This window comes from Neolamprologus multifasciatus, chromosome 9 (assembly GCF_963576455.1).
Source record: "Neolamprologus multifasciatus chromosome 9, fNeoMul1.2, whole genome shotgun sequence".
NCBI lineage: Eukaryota > Metazoa > Chordata > Actinopteri > Cichliformes > Cichlidae > Neolamprologus > Neolamprologus multifasciatus.
Window position 1 is genome coordinate 28,502,008 of NC_140447.1, and position 14,080 is coordinate 28,516,087.

A 14,080-nucleotide genomic window follows, 5' to 3' on the forward strand; every position below is an offset into this window, starting at 1 on the left:
TTCTGCTGCCTAAATACCACAGGGTGTAATTATGAAGTTATTGAGTTGCACATACTTTACGACCTGCTTAAGTTCGAGGTCACAGCGTCTGTAGAGCAGCTGGAACATAATGAAGTCTACAAGGTTAAAGTTTTCTCATCTCTTATTGTTCTCTCTGCTAGTTGGTTTGATGGATCTGAGAGCTTTTGTTTTTATTACTGTTATTATAATTACCATTAATATTTTACTCTTTAGAAGCTTTAAAATAGTGTTTGTGATTGAAAAAATTGATTTAAGAATTGAACAGAAACATCTGTCCTTCTGAAAATCACCTAAAGGCACGGAGACAAACTCAAAGGATGCAACCTGTAACTTTCTCTTCCTTCATGTCAGTACCATCATCGACTATTTATATAAAATGCATAAAGCAACAGTAACACTTTAGTTTGGATTTCATGATTTCTTTAACTGGAAAATATTTTGTTTAAAGACAGAAGTGACCACATAGTTGCAACATTAAAGTGAAATATTTAATATTCTAATAACAGATTAAATGTTGTGTTGAGGCTGTCGTTTCAGGAGGAGAGAAGCTGCATATCACGTTATCCAAGCTAGAATCGATTTTAATCGATAATCAAAACCCGCCCCTTGTAACTGTGTAATCATGCTTATGTACATCTGGATAATGACACAAACTGTGTGGCGCTTCACTTTTTAATAAACTAAAAGACATAAGTCAGGTGGATCTGTAGTGTTGTTTATTTATATTATGGTACTTATCATTTGTGATATTTATTACTGTGTGCATACTTTATTAGAAGAGAAAAAAATGTCTTCCTTGCTGGTTCTATCGAAGAAGAAAGGCTCAAGTAACTATGTAGCACGTACGTAATCCAATTCCACAACACAGTGTGATGGGGGAATCAGCTGTGTTTTGCTGCCCATTTTATTTCGAATCTGGCGCGAACCGGCGAGCCAGTTCCTGAATCAGTCACGTGGTACGGACTGCCCACGAGGCCTCGAACGTCACTGCATACGTAATCAAAGCGAGCCTCGATACGGGCTTCACAAAAACGCCCCCGAGATTACTCGACACACGCTTCGAAGCTTCGACACACAGGACACATCACAACCTCTCACATCTAAAGGTTAGTGTCAAGGTAACTTTGAACTGAGTTCAGTCAATCTCGAGTTTATCGAAGTCTTCTGAAGGGCGCTTTCTGTTGCTCTCTGTGAGAGAAGACCGTTAAAGCCGAGGCTCTCCAGAGTGTAGCAAAACAGGAAACCACAGCTGGGTGTGTGTAAGTGTGCAAACGAATAGATTAGAAGTGGAAGTGAGCCACGAGTATGGAAAGGTCAGGTTTCGTGAGTTGTTTTTCTCACCACTGATCACGCGCTCAACACTCTACACATACTTGCATCACACGCGCGCTCTCAAGCATCAGTATTGTACAGTTCTGGGCGTCACGTGAGTTGCAGGTGTTACCATATAACGGATATCTCCATTGTTCTGTAGCAGTGGTTCTCAGACGTTTCACAATGAGTTTCACCCTTACGAGCAATATCAAAGCGCAGTAGTATAGGCCTATTTAACACCACATACACATGAAGACGTTTCACCTCTTATCCGAGAAGCTTCTTCCGTTCTAAGGGTCAAATGGTGGAGAGTCCCAGATTTAAATGTATTTCAAGTTACTTAAAGAAGTCCAGACGCTTTTCTTTCCAAGCTCCTTAGACTACGATGACCTGGATGACTGAGAACCTTCACAGACACCACATACACATATTTGGCAATATTCAAAAGGGCACTCTGTGTATGTGTGTGTGTGTGTGTGTGTGTGTGTGTGTGTGTGTGTGTGTGTGTACACGTGGCCCGGGTCCTTCAAAAGTCGGGTAGGCTGGAAGTAAGCGATTGTTTAGTTGGACGGTCTAGCCTTCAGAATTACGTCATGACCTCTCTCAGTGGAGTGAAACTCTGCAGTCTGCTCCTTGCTATCTAAAATATAACCGGACGCGTAAATTCTTGACCATCTCACACTTTTGTTTAATCAGTTTTCTGTTTGATTTACTCAGGAACAAATAAAACACTGAAAAAAGCCAAACAATAATAATAAGTTGTCTAAATGACGTATATATCATGTTTAACCTGATTAGCAAAAGACCACAGGGGGTTTGAAAACGATGAAGCCAGGAGTTCGCTGTTCTTGCCGGCTCAGATATTTGAAGTTTACACAGCTACATTCTCACCTGAAAATATTTAAAAAGTTTATTTTGCAACTCAGAAAGAGTAATATTAAAACTAAGTTGCTGCCGCCAATGTTGGAAACTGGAATTAGCTGGGCTGCGCTAGGAATTCTTTGATATTCTTTGATTTTTCAATTTTGTTGTCTGGGTGGAAAATCGGGAGAAATTTGGGAGAATGGTGGTTCCAGGAGATTTTCGGGAGGGGCAATGAAATTCTGGATTCTCCCAGAAAAATTGGGAGGGTTGGCATAGTCCAATGTTTTCCTCTTAGCCATTTTTGGGTTTTAGCTGTGTATTTTGTGTCATTGTCCTGTTGTAAAACCCATGACCTGCGACTTATTGTCAACACGTAGTTTGGCATATTCCAGTCTGCATCTTTTGTGATATGTTTTTAACAGTGGTGTGCTCCTTGGTCATCTCCCATGTAGCCCACTTTGGCTGAAACAACGACGGCTCGTGCGATCTGACACTGATGTTCCTTGAGCATGAACTTCAGCTTGGATCTCTTTAGAAGTCTTTCTGGGCTCTTTTGTTACCATTCGGATTATCCGTCTCTTTGATCTGTCATCAGTTTTCCTCCTACGGCCACATCCAGGGAGGTTGGCTACAGTTCCATGGATCTTAAATTTCTGAATAACATGTGCAACTGTAGTCACAGGAACATCTAGCTGCTTGGAGATGGTCTTATAGCCTTTAACTTTAACATGCTTGTCTATGATTTTCTTTCTAATCTCCTGAGACAACTCTTTCCTTTGCTTCCTCTGGTCCATGTTGAGTGTGGTACTCACCATGTCACCAAACAACACCTGGAGTCCTATATATAGGCCCACTGTTTTATTACAAGATTGTAGACACTTGTGATGCTGATTAGTGGACACACCTTGGATTAACATGTCCCTGTTTCATCCATTCATTATTTTAATAATTCAGTTGAAGCAGGGTTGAAAAGCAATGTCTGATTTTCATTGGTTAAGATTTATAGAATTTTATTTATTATTACTTTTGTCAGATTAAAGTTATTTCTGTGACCATTGTGAGTTCTTCTTTCATGACTGAAGGGTACCAACAATTTTGTCCACGTCTACGGCGCTACTCCCTCGGACCGAGAAACTCCTCTCTCGGGCCTGGGTGACGGTATTGCTCTTGAGCTCATGTAGAGCACAATGTCCTTGCTAGAGACGGATGACGGCGGATTCCTCTTCACTCAAGTCTTCCTCTGACAGCTGGCTTCACCAATTCACTGTTGCTGGCTGCAAAGGATTACTACTCACTTGCAGGAGCGGCCGCGACCACTGGCAATAAGCTGCTCTTTATAGAGGACTCATGGTCGGGGAGATGTTTTCTGGTCCACCCTCTCTCCCAGAAGAGCCCCGGGAATGCTTGTGTTGTCTTTGCATACCTCCACAATTACATATTGTTTAGTCTTTTAAAAAAAATTAGATTTTCCATGTACCACCAGAGAGAGACTAAGTACCATTAGTGGTATGTGGTATGTGTACCACAGTTTGAGAACCACTGTTCTAAACCATGCTGTCAAACTCCTGGGGACCACCCCTTAAGGGTGAGATTAAAAGTATATGTGTATGACTGAGGGGCTGCCCCTTTAGATCTGCTCTGGGAGAAACATAGGAATGTAGAAGAGGTGAAGGGAGTGTGTGTTTTTAAAAAAAACAAAGAACAAACAAACAGCATGTTGGCGGTAGGGGTGCAACGATACTCGTATCGATATTGAACCATTCGATACAGTGCTTTCAGTTCGGTATGCATATGTATCGAACTATACAAAAAATTTTATTTGTTTTATCAACTTTTCTTCCGACGATGCTGTCTGTGATGAGCGCTCAGTGGATCTGCGTTCGACTACCCCGCCTAGGCTGCACTGTCGAGTGCAGATCCACTGAGCGTAGCGCAAGCTAGCAAGACAGAAGCTAAGCTCGTTGCAACATGGCAACTGCCTCAACGCTACCCGAAATTGAACCTCCCCCACCCTCATTCAGATCTGGCGTTTAGAACTATCTTGATGTTCATGTGAAGCATGACCCTGAATGTAAGCGCCTCATGGACTAAAGTAAAACAGTATGTCGGATGTGCCACGCAATGCTCAATTGGTGGGAACTAGTGCGTTAGCGCAGTTAGCTTGTTAACGTGTTGACGCCATCCAGCCCCACGCACGGGGCGATCCGCGGTAACTCGTTAACGGAGATTTGCGGCGTTATGGCGTTAACGTCATTTTAACGAGATTAACGCTGACAGCACTAGTGGGAACACAACGAATATGACTGCACATTTACGCCGACATTATCCTAGTGCAAAGACAAGTGGAAGCAGACAAAAACAACAAGCACGCATGCCACAAACTTTACCCGAGTCATTTAGACAGCCGTTAGCACATGATTCTCCTTATGGGGACCTGATATGTTTAATATGCTGCTGAGAATATAGCCCAGAAGAAGCGTATAGCTTTTATTTTGGAAAGAGACATTTCTCTGTAATAAACTCTCTTTTCCAAAGATGAGTGATTTCTCGATCAGATAGATTTTTTTGTTGTTGTTGTTTCAGCAACATTAATTTTAAAAACTGTACTTTTGAGTTAAAATATATATTTATAATTTTAATAAATGACAAATTAAAGCATGAATTTTTTTTTTATCTAAATAATATCGAACTGTGACACCAAAGTATCGAACCGAACTGGACTGTGAATTTTGTTTATCGTTGCACTCCTAGTTGACGGTAAAAGTGCTACAAGGAAAAAAATTTCAAGGAAATGTAAAAAAAATATATTCCAGGATAAAACATAGCTGTCTTTGTCTTATCAGTGCAAATCATTGTGTCGGCCCACTGGGTATTTGATTCCAATAACAGGCCTCAGTCTCTCCTGCTACTGGTCTGCCATACTGCTAAATTTGGTATCCGTGCTCAAACCTTTTGTGTCTGTTTGCCCACCTCGGGAAGCAAAAACTATGTTGTTTTTTGTTGTCAGGTGAACATATGAGACACTTTGACTCTTCAGTGCAGTGTGGAGCCTAACAAAGATCTGCTTTGTGTTACAGCTGATCAGCAGGAGGAGAAGAGTCTGACGGAGCAGCAGAGGAACATTTTCAGCTACTTGGACTCAGCTGAGTCACTACAGAGGAAACAATGAGCTCAACACAGAAGGTGACAGACAGAGCAGGGCGATATGACCAAAAATATTTATCACGATATACATTTGAAAATTTGCGATAACGATATAGCTGACGATATAATTGACGCTAGACCAAATACTTTACAACTCCACAACTTTATTAGTGCAAAAAAAAACAACATCAATGTATTTTCACTTAAACAAGCAGCTGTTTTTTATGTGTATTAAAGTTATATAAAAATTTAACAGTGCAAATGCAAATGCCTTGGAACAAATGTCAGCCAATTTCCTCTGGAAAATCCTTTTGGTTAAACTGTCAGCAAGCAATTTGTATTTGCACTGTTAAACTTTTATATAACTTTAATGCACATAAACACAGCTTCTTTAAGTGAAAATACATTGATGGGTTTTTTAAATAAAGTTGTGGAGTTGTAAAGTCAGAAGGTTCCTTTGTAAGTGCGCATGCGCCATTAGCGTGCTGCCTGCTGTAACCCTAATTTCCTTCGGGATTAATAAAGTATTCTGATTCTGATTCTGAAAAGCCGATTTACAGAGCTTTTAGTTGTAGATATTGTAAGAGATTATATGTTTTTGAAATTTGTGTAATGTGCCTCAATGTGATTGATATTATTATTATTATTATTATTATTATTATTGATTCCTTATAATTTAGCAATTGTGAAACCTCGCTGTGGATGTAAGAGACAAATTATGTGGATATTTTGAATCCACTTTATTGTATAATAATTTATGTGATTGTTAGAGATGGACCATCCGATATTACGTATCGGTATCGGTCCGATACTGACCTAAATTACTGGATCAGATATCGGAGAGAAATAAAAAATGTAATCTGATCCATTAAATATCAAAAAAGCACACGGCGTAACTCTGCTCATAACCGTAGCACGTCGGAGCAGTGTGGTCACCTGATAGAGCGGCTGTGTGTATTTGTAACCTGCTAGCAAACACTTCATCTCCGAGGAAGTTATCTCAGAGAGAAGTAAAGCAAGTGTGTAAGTTCATCTCTGAATGTTTGTAAAGCATTCCCGCGTTAAGCTTAACAACCAATATATAGAGCAACTGCCTCTTCTCTCTCTCTCCTGCTGCTACTTCAATCGTGAAACTGCTTAATGATCAGCTGATTTCTGTCGCGAGTCAGTCTCTCTTCTTTGTTTTTGGCCCACTTCTCACCAGAAAGAGGAAACCAGCGGCTGAACAACAGCAGCACTATTAAGCTTGATAAGCTGTTGTTAGAATTTATTTAATATTACTTTCTAGACCAGGATCTTTTTCTACGTAGCTGATGGCTGGTAACTGTGCAGGGGCGGATCTAGCAAAGTTTAGCCAGGGGGGCTGATAGGGCATTAACAGGGAAAAGGGGGGCAAAAAGACATACTTTTCTTTCTTATTCTCATTTAAAATATCTAGCTTTTAATTATTTAATAATTATCTGAATCTTACACCCAAAGTTTTAATCTGATGTAAAATGTATAGAAGTCCATTACTGTATATAGTAACTGTTAAGTCTAATATACCCTAGTAAGCTGTAGTACTTTTTCCTTTGGGAAAGTACCATCTGTGAATTCTGCAATTCTGTTGAAGAAAGATGTTGAATCTATTTAATTATTCTTGAAAAATAATTTATTTCTGTGAATTTTTTTAGCCCTGCATCAAATTAAAGTTGATTACATTGATTAAGCATCATGAGGAAGAGGGTGGTTCCCTATTTTCTTTTGCTGGGAGTTTGCAACCCTATTAGTTAGGTTGCTTAATATTTCTGCTAAGTACTCTTTAAAATACCAGAATAGGGAGGATGGGGTAGGTTTAACTTTATTAGATTGATCAGTGTTGCTGGTCTATGAAATATTTTGGGTGCAGTGTTTTTTTTTTGTTTTTTTTTTACATACAGGTATAACAGAATAGCTTTAGTGTTGTTGTTGTTTTTTAACTTGAGTATGAACTTATACAAAAAGCAGCAAGATATTAAAAAAAACAGTTTTATTGATTAAAAAACACACTATATCGGATTCATATCGGTATCGGCAGATATCCAAATTTATGATATCGGTATCGGACATAAAAAAGTGGTATCGTGCCATCTCTAGTAATTGTATTTGACGGAAGACGACAACATCTGTTGTGGAAGCTAATGGGATTCCTTTTGAATAAACAAACATAGGATTTATTATCACTCAATAATTATGTATAAATCTATAGTGTGTGTGTGTGTGTGTGTGTATACAATCAGGAGGGATGGGCATGATTTTAGTGTTTAAACAGTCATGAATTCTTTTTAACACCAGGTTGGATGTAATGTGTTAGAACTACCAGCAGGTGGGGATAAGAGACCTTTAAGGTGTTTGGTGCCACACTCCACCCTCAGGTTTAAAACTAGTATTAATGGAGGGAGTTTGAAGGTTGAGTTTGTTCCACGACTGCATTTCACTCACTGCCTCTGTTTGTATCTCTGTCACTGCAGGACCAACATGGAGGGAGAAGTCAGCGCTCTCAGGAGGCCGACAAACCTCACAGAAGAAAGAGAGAGAAACCATACACCTGTGACGAGTGTGGGAAGGATTTTACTGGGAATTATAAACTAAAACAGCATCAGGTCATCCACACTGGAGAGAGACCGTTCAGCTGTGACTTGTGTGGAAAGTCTTTTTCCTGGAAGCGTTCCCTAAAAAACCACCAACTCATCCACAGTGGAGTTAAAGCGTACAGCTGTGATCAGTGTGGCAGAGCTTTTACTCACAGTAGCTGCTTACAAAGGCATCTACTTACCCACTCTGGAATTAAGGCATACAGCTGTGACATTTGTGGGAAGGATTTTGCTCTGAAGGCTTTACTAAAACAGCATCAGGTCATCCACACTGGAGAGAGACCGTTCAGCTGTGACTTGTGTGGAAAGTCTTTTTCCTTGAAGAGTTACCTAAAAAACCACCAACTCATCCACAGTGGAGTTAAAGCGTACAGCTGTGGTCAGTGTGGCAGAGCTTTTACTCACAGTAGCTACTTACAGAATCATCTAGTTACCCACTCTGGAATTAAGCCATACAGCTGTGACATTTGTGGAAAAACTTTCAGCTGGATAGATAGCCGAAATAGACACCTACGCATTCACACCAGACATGATGTGTACTGCTGTGAACAGTGTGGCAAATACTTTGCTACAGACCAACACTTACAACAACACATGTTTACTCACACTGAGGGACGACCTTATCAATGTGACCTGTGTGAGAAGACTTTTAAATCTCCACGTTACCTGAGAGGACACCAACAGATCCACACCAGAAAGAAACTCTACAAGTGCAGCTACTGTGAGGTATGTATTTATATTGTTATTTTGTCATTTTAGCCTGACTGTTTGGAACAACTCTGCTCATTAAACTGTGTTAGCATGTTAGCAATTCTACTACATGGAAAAGCAGCTCTGAGTGATTATTCAGATTTTCATGTCAGTTATGATTTTAGTATTACTGTAGTATTATGGTGGTAGTATTGTAGTTATTGCAGCCCAATAAACTGAGTGTGTTAACTGAAACAGTAAAATGTAATTGGACGTCTGCAGAGATGCTCTTTATTTCAGGCGACGTTCAGGATACAAATGTTGAAGGACTGACTTACACTGTCTTTGTGTCTTTGTTTAGAAGCAGAGCGACACAGATGGATCCAGTTCTCAACCCTGTCATCACCGTGGTGGTGGGAAAGACTTTCATTGTGACGTCTGTGGAAAAACTTTCAGTCGGCAAAAGACCCTAAAAACACATCAACGTAGACACACTGGAGACAAACTGAAATACTGCAAAGAATGTGGGAGAAGCTTCACCACATCAAGTTACTTAAAACAACATGAACTGATTCACAGTGGGGTCAAAAAGCACCTCTGTGATCAGTGTGGGTCATCCTTCACCTCTGCAAGGGAGCTTAAATCACACAAACGAGTCCACACAGGAGAGAAACCATACAAGTGCAGACACTGTGACAAAAGCTTCTCACAATCAGCTCATCGTAACAATCATGAACGTACACACATGGAAGGAAACTACAGTTGTGACAAGTGTGACAAGAGCTTCAGGAATCTCAGTTCATACTCCAAACACAAACGATCTCACGTTACTAATAAACTGTTTCACTGTTACCAATGTGCCAAAACATTCACCTCATTGTCTGCTCTGTGCAAACATCAGCGTGATCACTCAGGGCTGAAATCACTCCCATCACAGTGAATCTGAAGACACAGAAAGATCCTCTGGTTTCTTTATGTAGTGTGGAAGTTTTTAATGTTTCTTTCATCTGTGATGTTCTTGAATGTGTTCACATGAAAATGGTACAAATAAGCTGTCCTTTTAGCTTTAGCTCCTAATTTATTCATTATTTATGGATGTAGCACAGCAGCAGTTTCTTGATTTACACATGGAGGGCTCGGGATCTGATGGTAAATAATGTTTTGTGTCCTTGTACACATCATACAGCTCAGCTGTTCCACAGATGTCAGGTTTACACAGTGGGATGGTTTGTAAGAACGCAGCTCTCCTGTGGATAAATCCTTACTCTTAGCCTCAGGACCTCACACAGTCCCAGCAGGTTTGGTCAGAAGATTTATCCCTTATACCAAAACGTCACAGAGTCTCCTTTGCTGTGCTGTTTTCACAAAGAAATGTAAACTGAAGACCTGAACTCACAATGTTTTAATTAGTTTAGCAAATTCAGTGTCTCCATGATCGAATCTGCTGTTTTTGTGCTGCTGTTGGTAGAAAGCCAGTTAATACTGAAATGAACTGGCTGCATGCATCTCTGAATGTAAATGTGTGCACTATTAATAGATCACTCTGGAGCGGTGTCATCACCCTAATTTGCCCACTGTTGGATTATAATATTATTTTATGCCATGTTAGACCCCTAATTAAAGATTGTGAATTATTATGTAGTTTTAGTTTGCATTATTCTCCTGAATTAGAAGAAGGTGATAACTATTACATTTGTTAAACTGATTTGCATTACATTAGACTGCTGATTTATTGTGAATGAATGATATTGTTTTATGATGCATTATACTGTTGAGTTATAAGAAATACTGTTCGCAGAAAGTCATCGCCTTATTTGTCTGATTAGAAGAGAACAGAGCATACTGCCCCATCTCAGCAGGAGCAGATAAACAGGGAGCCAAGGTCGTAGCTTAGGCGCTGTGTGAGAGAAAGAATGTGAATGTTTAGGCTTTTATGATTAGGTGGGGGCCACTAGAGGCTATAAGAGTTTGATCAATGCTCCACCATTTTGAGATCTGATGCTGTCTGCTGTATGGTGTCCATCTCCCACGCGTGTATTCATTAAATCATTGTTTGACTCAACCCGGCCGGACCAGTGTTGTTATTTTGATTTTACTCTTGTATCCATCCCCAATATTTGAATCCGGACTATTCCTGGGGAGAGTAGCAATACTCTTACTAATTAGTTACCTTTCACACCTTTGGGGGTATTTATTTTTGTGCTTGGAGCGCTGTGAGCCAGAACAGCGAGAGAAAAATCTGCAAACGCAATGAGCCGAATGCTTAAGTGAATCCCAGCAGTTGCACATGTGCTACGCTGATTTAGAGGATATCTTTGCTCTGGATTTATATTTATACTTTTTTATTTCTATATGATTCTTCTTGCATCTAAACAAAGACGATTCAATTTGATAAATTCTGATAGCTCTTCGTGCTCGGGTGTAATTGAGACGTAATATTTGCTCTTGGTTTGGTTCTCCTGTACAGAACCTTGCAGTACAACAGAAACCTAATGTCTGTGAAGGTTCTCAGTCATCCAGGTCATCGTAGTCAAGGAGCTTGCAAAGAAAAGCGTCTGGACTTCTTTAAGTTACTTGAAGACGTTTCACCTCTCATCCGAGAAGCTTCTTCAGTTCTAAGGTCAAATGGTGGGGAGTCCCAGATATAAACCTAGTGGGAGTGTCCCCCCACAGAGGGACAAAAGGACCCCCTGATGATCCTCTAATCGCCTGAGCTAAGGTGTGGAACTGGGTGTGGGTCCCAATCAGCCAGAGTTTCGGGTGAGTTCATTGTGAAACCTGGCCCCACCTTATCATGCGAATTCCTGAGGTCAGATGGCCCAGGGTGTGAGTGGGCGTTCAGGCGTCTGGGAAGGGATCTCAAAACTGGATTATAGATGGCAGAGAGTTGGTGTCGTAAACCACCGCCTCTGTTCAAAGATGGTCGCTCACAGTGGACATAGATGGCTTCTTTCACTCCTCTTTCGAACCATCTGTCCTCTCTGTCCAAAATGTGAACATTGGCATCCTCGAAAGAGTGACCTTTATCCTTAAGATGCAGATGGACAGCTGAGTCTTGTCCCGTGGAGGTGGCTCTTCTGTGTTGTGCCATGCGCTTGTGAAGTGGCTGTTTGGTCTCTCCAATGTAGAGGTCTGGGCATTCCTCGCTGCACTGTACAGCATACACCACATTGTTAAGTCTGTGTTTTGGCGTTTTGTCTTTCGGGTGAACCAGTTTTTGTCTGAGTGTGTTGCTGGGTCTGAAGTACACCGGGATGTCATGCTTGGAGAAAACCCTCCTGAGTTTCTCTGATACACCGGCTACATAGGGGATGTCAATGTTGTTGCGTCTGTCCTTCTTATCCTCCCTCGCTGGTGTCTGATCTTTTTTTCTGTGCCTCTTTGCTGACTTTAAGAAAGCCCATTTAGGATAGCCGCACGTTTTGAGTGCTTCCTTTACATGTGTGTGTTCCTTCTTTTTCCCTTCAGGCTTAGAGGGAACATGTTCTGCCCGGTGGTTATTAAAATTATTATATTATATTATTATATTAAAAGTTCATATTCTTTGAATCACTGAATGACTAAAATATGATCCCTCCACTTGGATCCACACAGTTTAAAAACTTTACATCTCTGAGCTTTGAAAGACATGCTGTTGGAAAGAGAACAACGATGGCGATGATTTGAGGGTAAAATGATGGCTGTAGAGCAAACACTGTGGACACAGCAGCAGTTGAAAGAGAAGTGTTTAAGATGAATCTTGGCACAGTGAGACAGAGCTCGTTAGGCAGGCAGGTGTGAGCCTGGTTGCTATAGTGACTGCACCCAATGGCTCCCTACACACGCACACAGACATGCGCCTCACTTTTGATGCTTAAAATGAACAGAAAAGTCAGGCCGAAACAAATCCTTCCCAAATGAAAAGTACACATCGTATTGACAAGATTCTTTCACTGTGAGCACCAGCACAGCATTCACACTAATAATGTTTTTAGGTTTCTGTTGTACTGCAAGGTTCTGTACAGGAGAACCAAACCAAGAGCAAATATTACGTCTCATTTACACCCGAGCACGAAGAGCCATCAGAATTTATCAAATTGAATCGTCTTTGTTTAGATGCAAGAAGAATCATATAGAAATAAAAAAGTATAAATATAAATCCAGAGCAAAGATATCCTCTAAATCAGCGTAGCACATGTGCAGCTGCTGGGATTCACTTAAGCATTCGGCTCATTGCGTTTGCCGATTTTTCTCTCGCTGTTCTGGCTCACAGCGCTCCAAGCACAAAAATAAATACCCCCAAAGGTGTGAAAGGTAACTAATTAGTAAGAGTATTGTTACTCTCCCCAGAAATAGTCCGGATTCAAATATTGGGGATGGATACAAGAGGAAAATCAAAATAACAACACTGGTCCTCGCTCTGTGGTATAGTATCGCTTCCTGTTCCTGCTCAAACACAGTGGTGTTTCTGAGTAGCTTATTTGCTTAGCAGTTTAATTAACAACTTTTAAATACATTCTTTTTTCACAGTATAATCTTCACGTGCTTCATCCGAAGCACACTTTCTGTGTACTCACTACCTAATTTATAGTATTCACTCACTGTCTCTGTACTGTTTCGCTAGCTTAGCTCGTAGCCGACCCGTTAGCACCATGGCTACTTCACCTGTCCCTTCTGCACTTTCTTGCTCATTGTGTCAGATGTTTAGTTACTCCTCGGCCTCCTTTAGCAGTAATGATATCTGTAACAAATGTAGCATATTTGCAGCTCTGGAGGCCAGGATTACTGAATTGGAGACTCGGCTTTGCACCCTTCTCTCACCCTTAGCTAGCCAGGCCCCTGTAGCTGGTGCAGCCGAAGATAGCGTAGGCCCCGCTAGCTGTTCCCCGGCAGACCCCAAGCAGCTGGGGAAAGGCTGGGTAACGGTGAGGAGGAAGCGTAGTCCTAAACAGAAGCCCCAGGTACACCACCAACCCGTTCATGTGTCTAACCGTTTTTCCCCACTCGGTGACACACCCGCCGGGGGTCAAACTCTGGTAATTGGTGATTCTGTTCTCAGACATGTGAAGCTAGAGACACCGGCAACCATAGTCAATTGTCTTCCAGGGGCCAGAGCAGGCGACATTGAAGGAAATTTAAAACTGCTGGCTAAGGGTAAACGTAAATTCAATAAAATCATAATTCACGTCGGCAGTAATGACACCCGGTTACGCCAATCGGAGGTCACTAAAATCAATATTGAATCGGTGTGTAACTTTGCCAAAACAATGTCGGACTCTGTAGTTTTCTCTGGTCCCCTCCCCAATCAGACCAGGAGTGACATGTTTAGCCGCATGTTCTCCTTAAATTGCTGGCTGTCTGAGTGGTGTCCCAGAAACGATGTGGGCTTCATAGATAATTGGCAAACCTTCTGGAGGAAACCTGGTCTTGTTAGGAGAGACGGCATCCATCCCACT

The 14,080-nt window shown here is 41.1% G+C and overlaps 2 protein-coding genes across 3 annotated transcripts in view; one reads left to right on the top strand and one right to left on the bottom strand.

Annotated features, from left to right (window-relative positions):
* The window catches only part of LOC146511717 (uncharacterized), a 237,844-nt gene that overhangs the window by 203,284 nt on the left and 20,480 nt on the right, over positions 1–14,080 (bottom strand). The gene's annotated exons all lie outside the window — the stretch shown is intronic.
* LOC146511730 (uncharacterized) lies at positions 415–12,934 on the top strand. The gene is made up of 4 exons (XM_085172395.1): positions 415–1,127; positions 5,277–5,382; positions 7,833–8,681; positions 9,007–12,934. The coding sequence occupies exons 2-4, from the start codon at positions 5,365–5,367 to the stop codon at positions 9,583–9,585; spliced, it is 1,446 nt and encodes a 481-aa protein (XP_085028521.1). The 5' UTR covers positions 415–1,127; positions 5,277–5,364; the 3' UTR covers positions 9,586–12,934.

Coding starts and splice junctions, on each gene's coding strand:
- LOC146511730 (XM_085172395.1), top strand. Junction 8,682..9,006: donor ACAAGTGCAGCTACTGTGAG/GTATGTATTTAT, acceptor GTCTTTGTTTAG/AAGCAGAGCGACACAGATGG.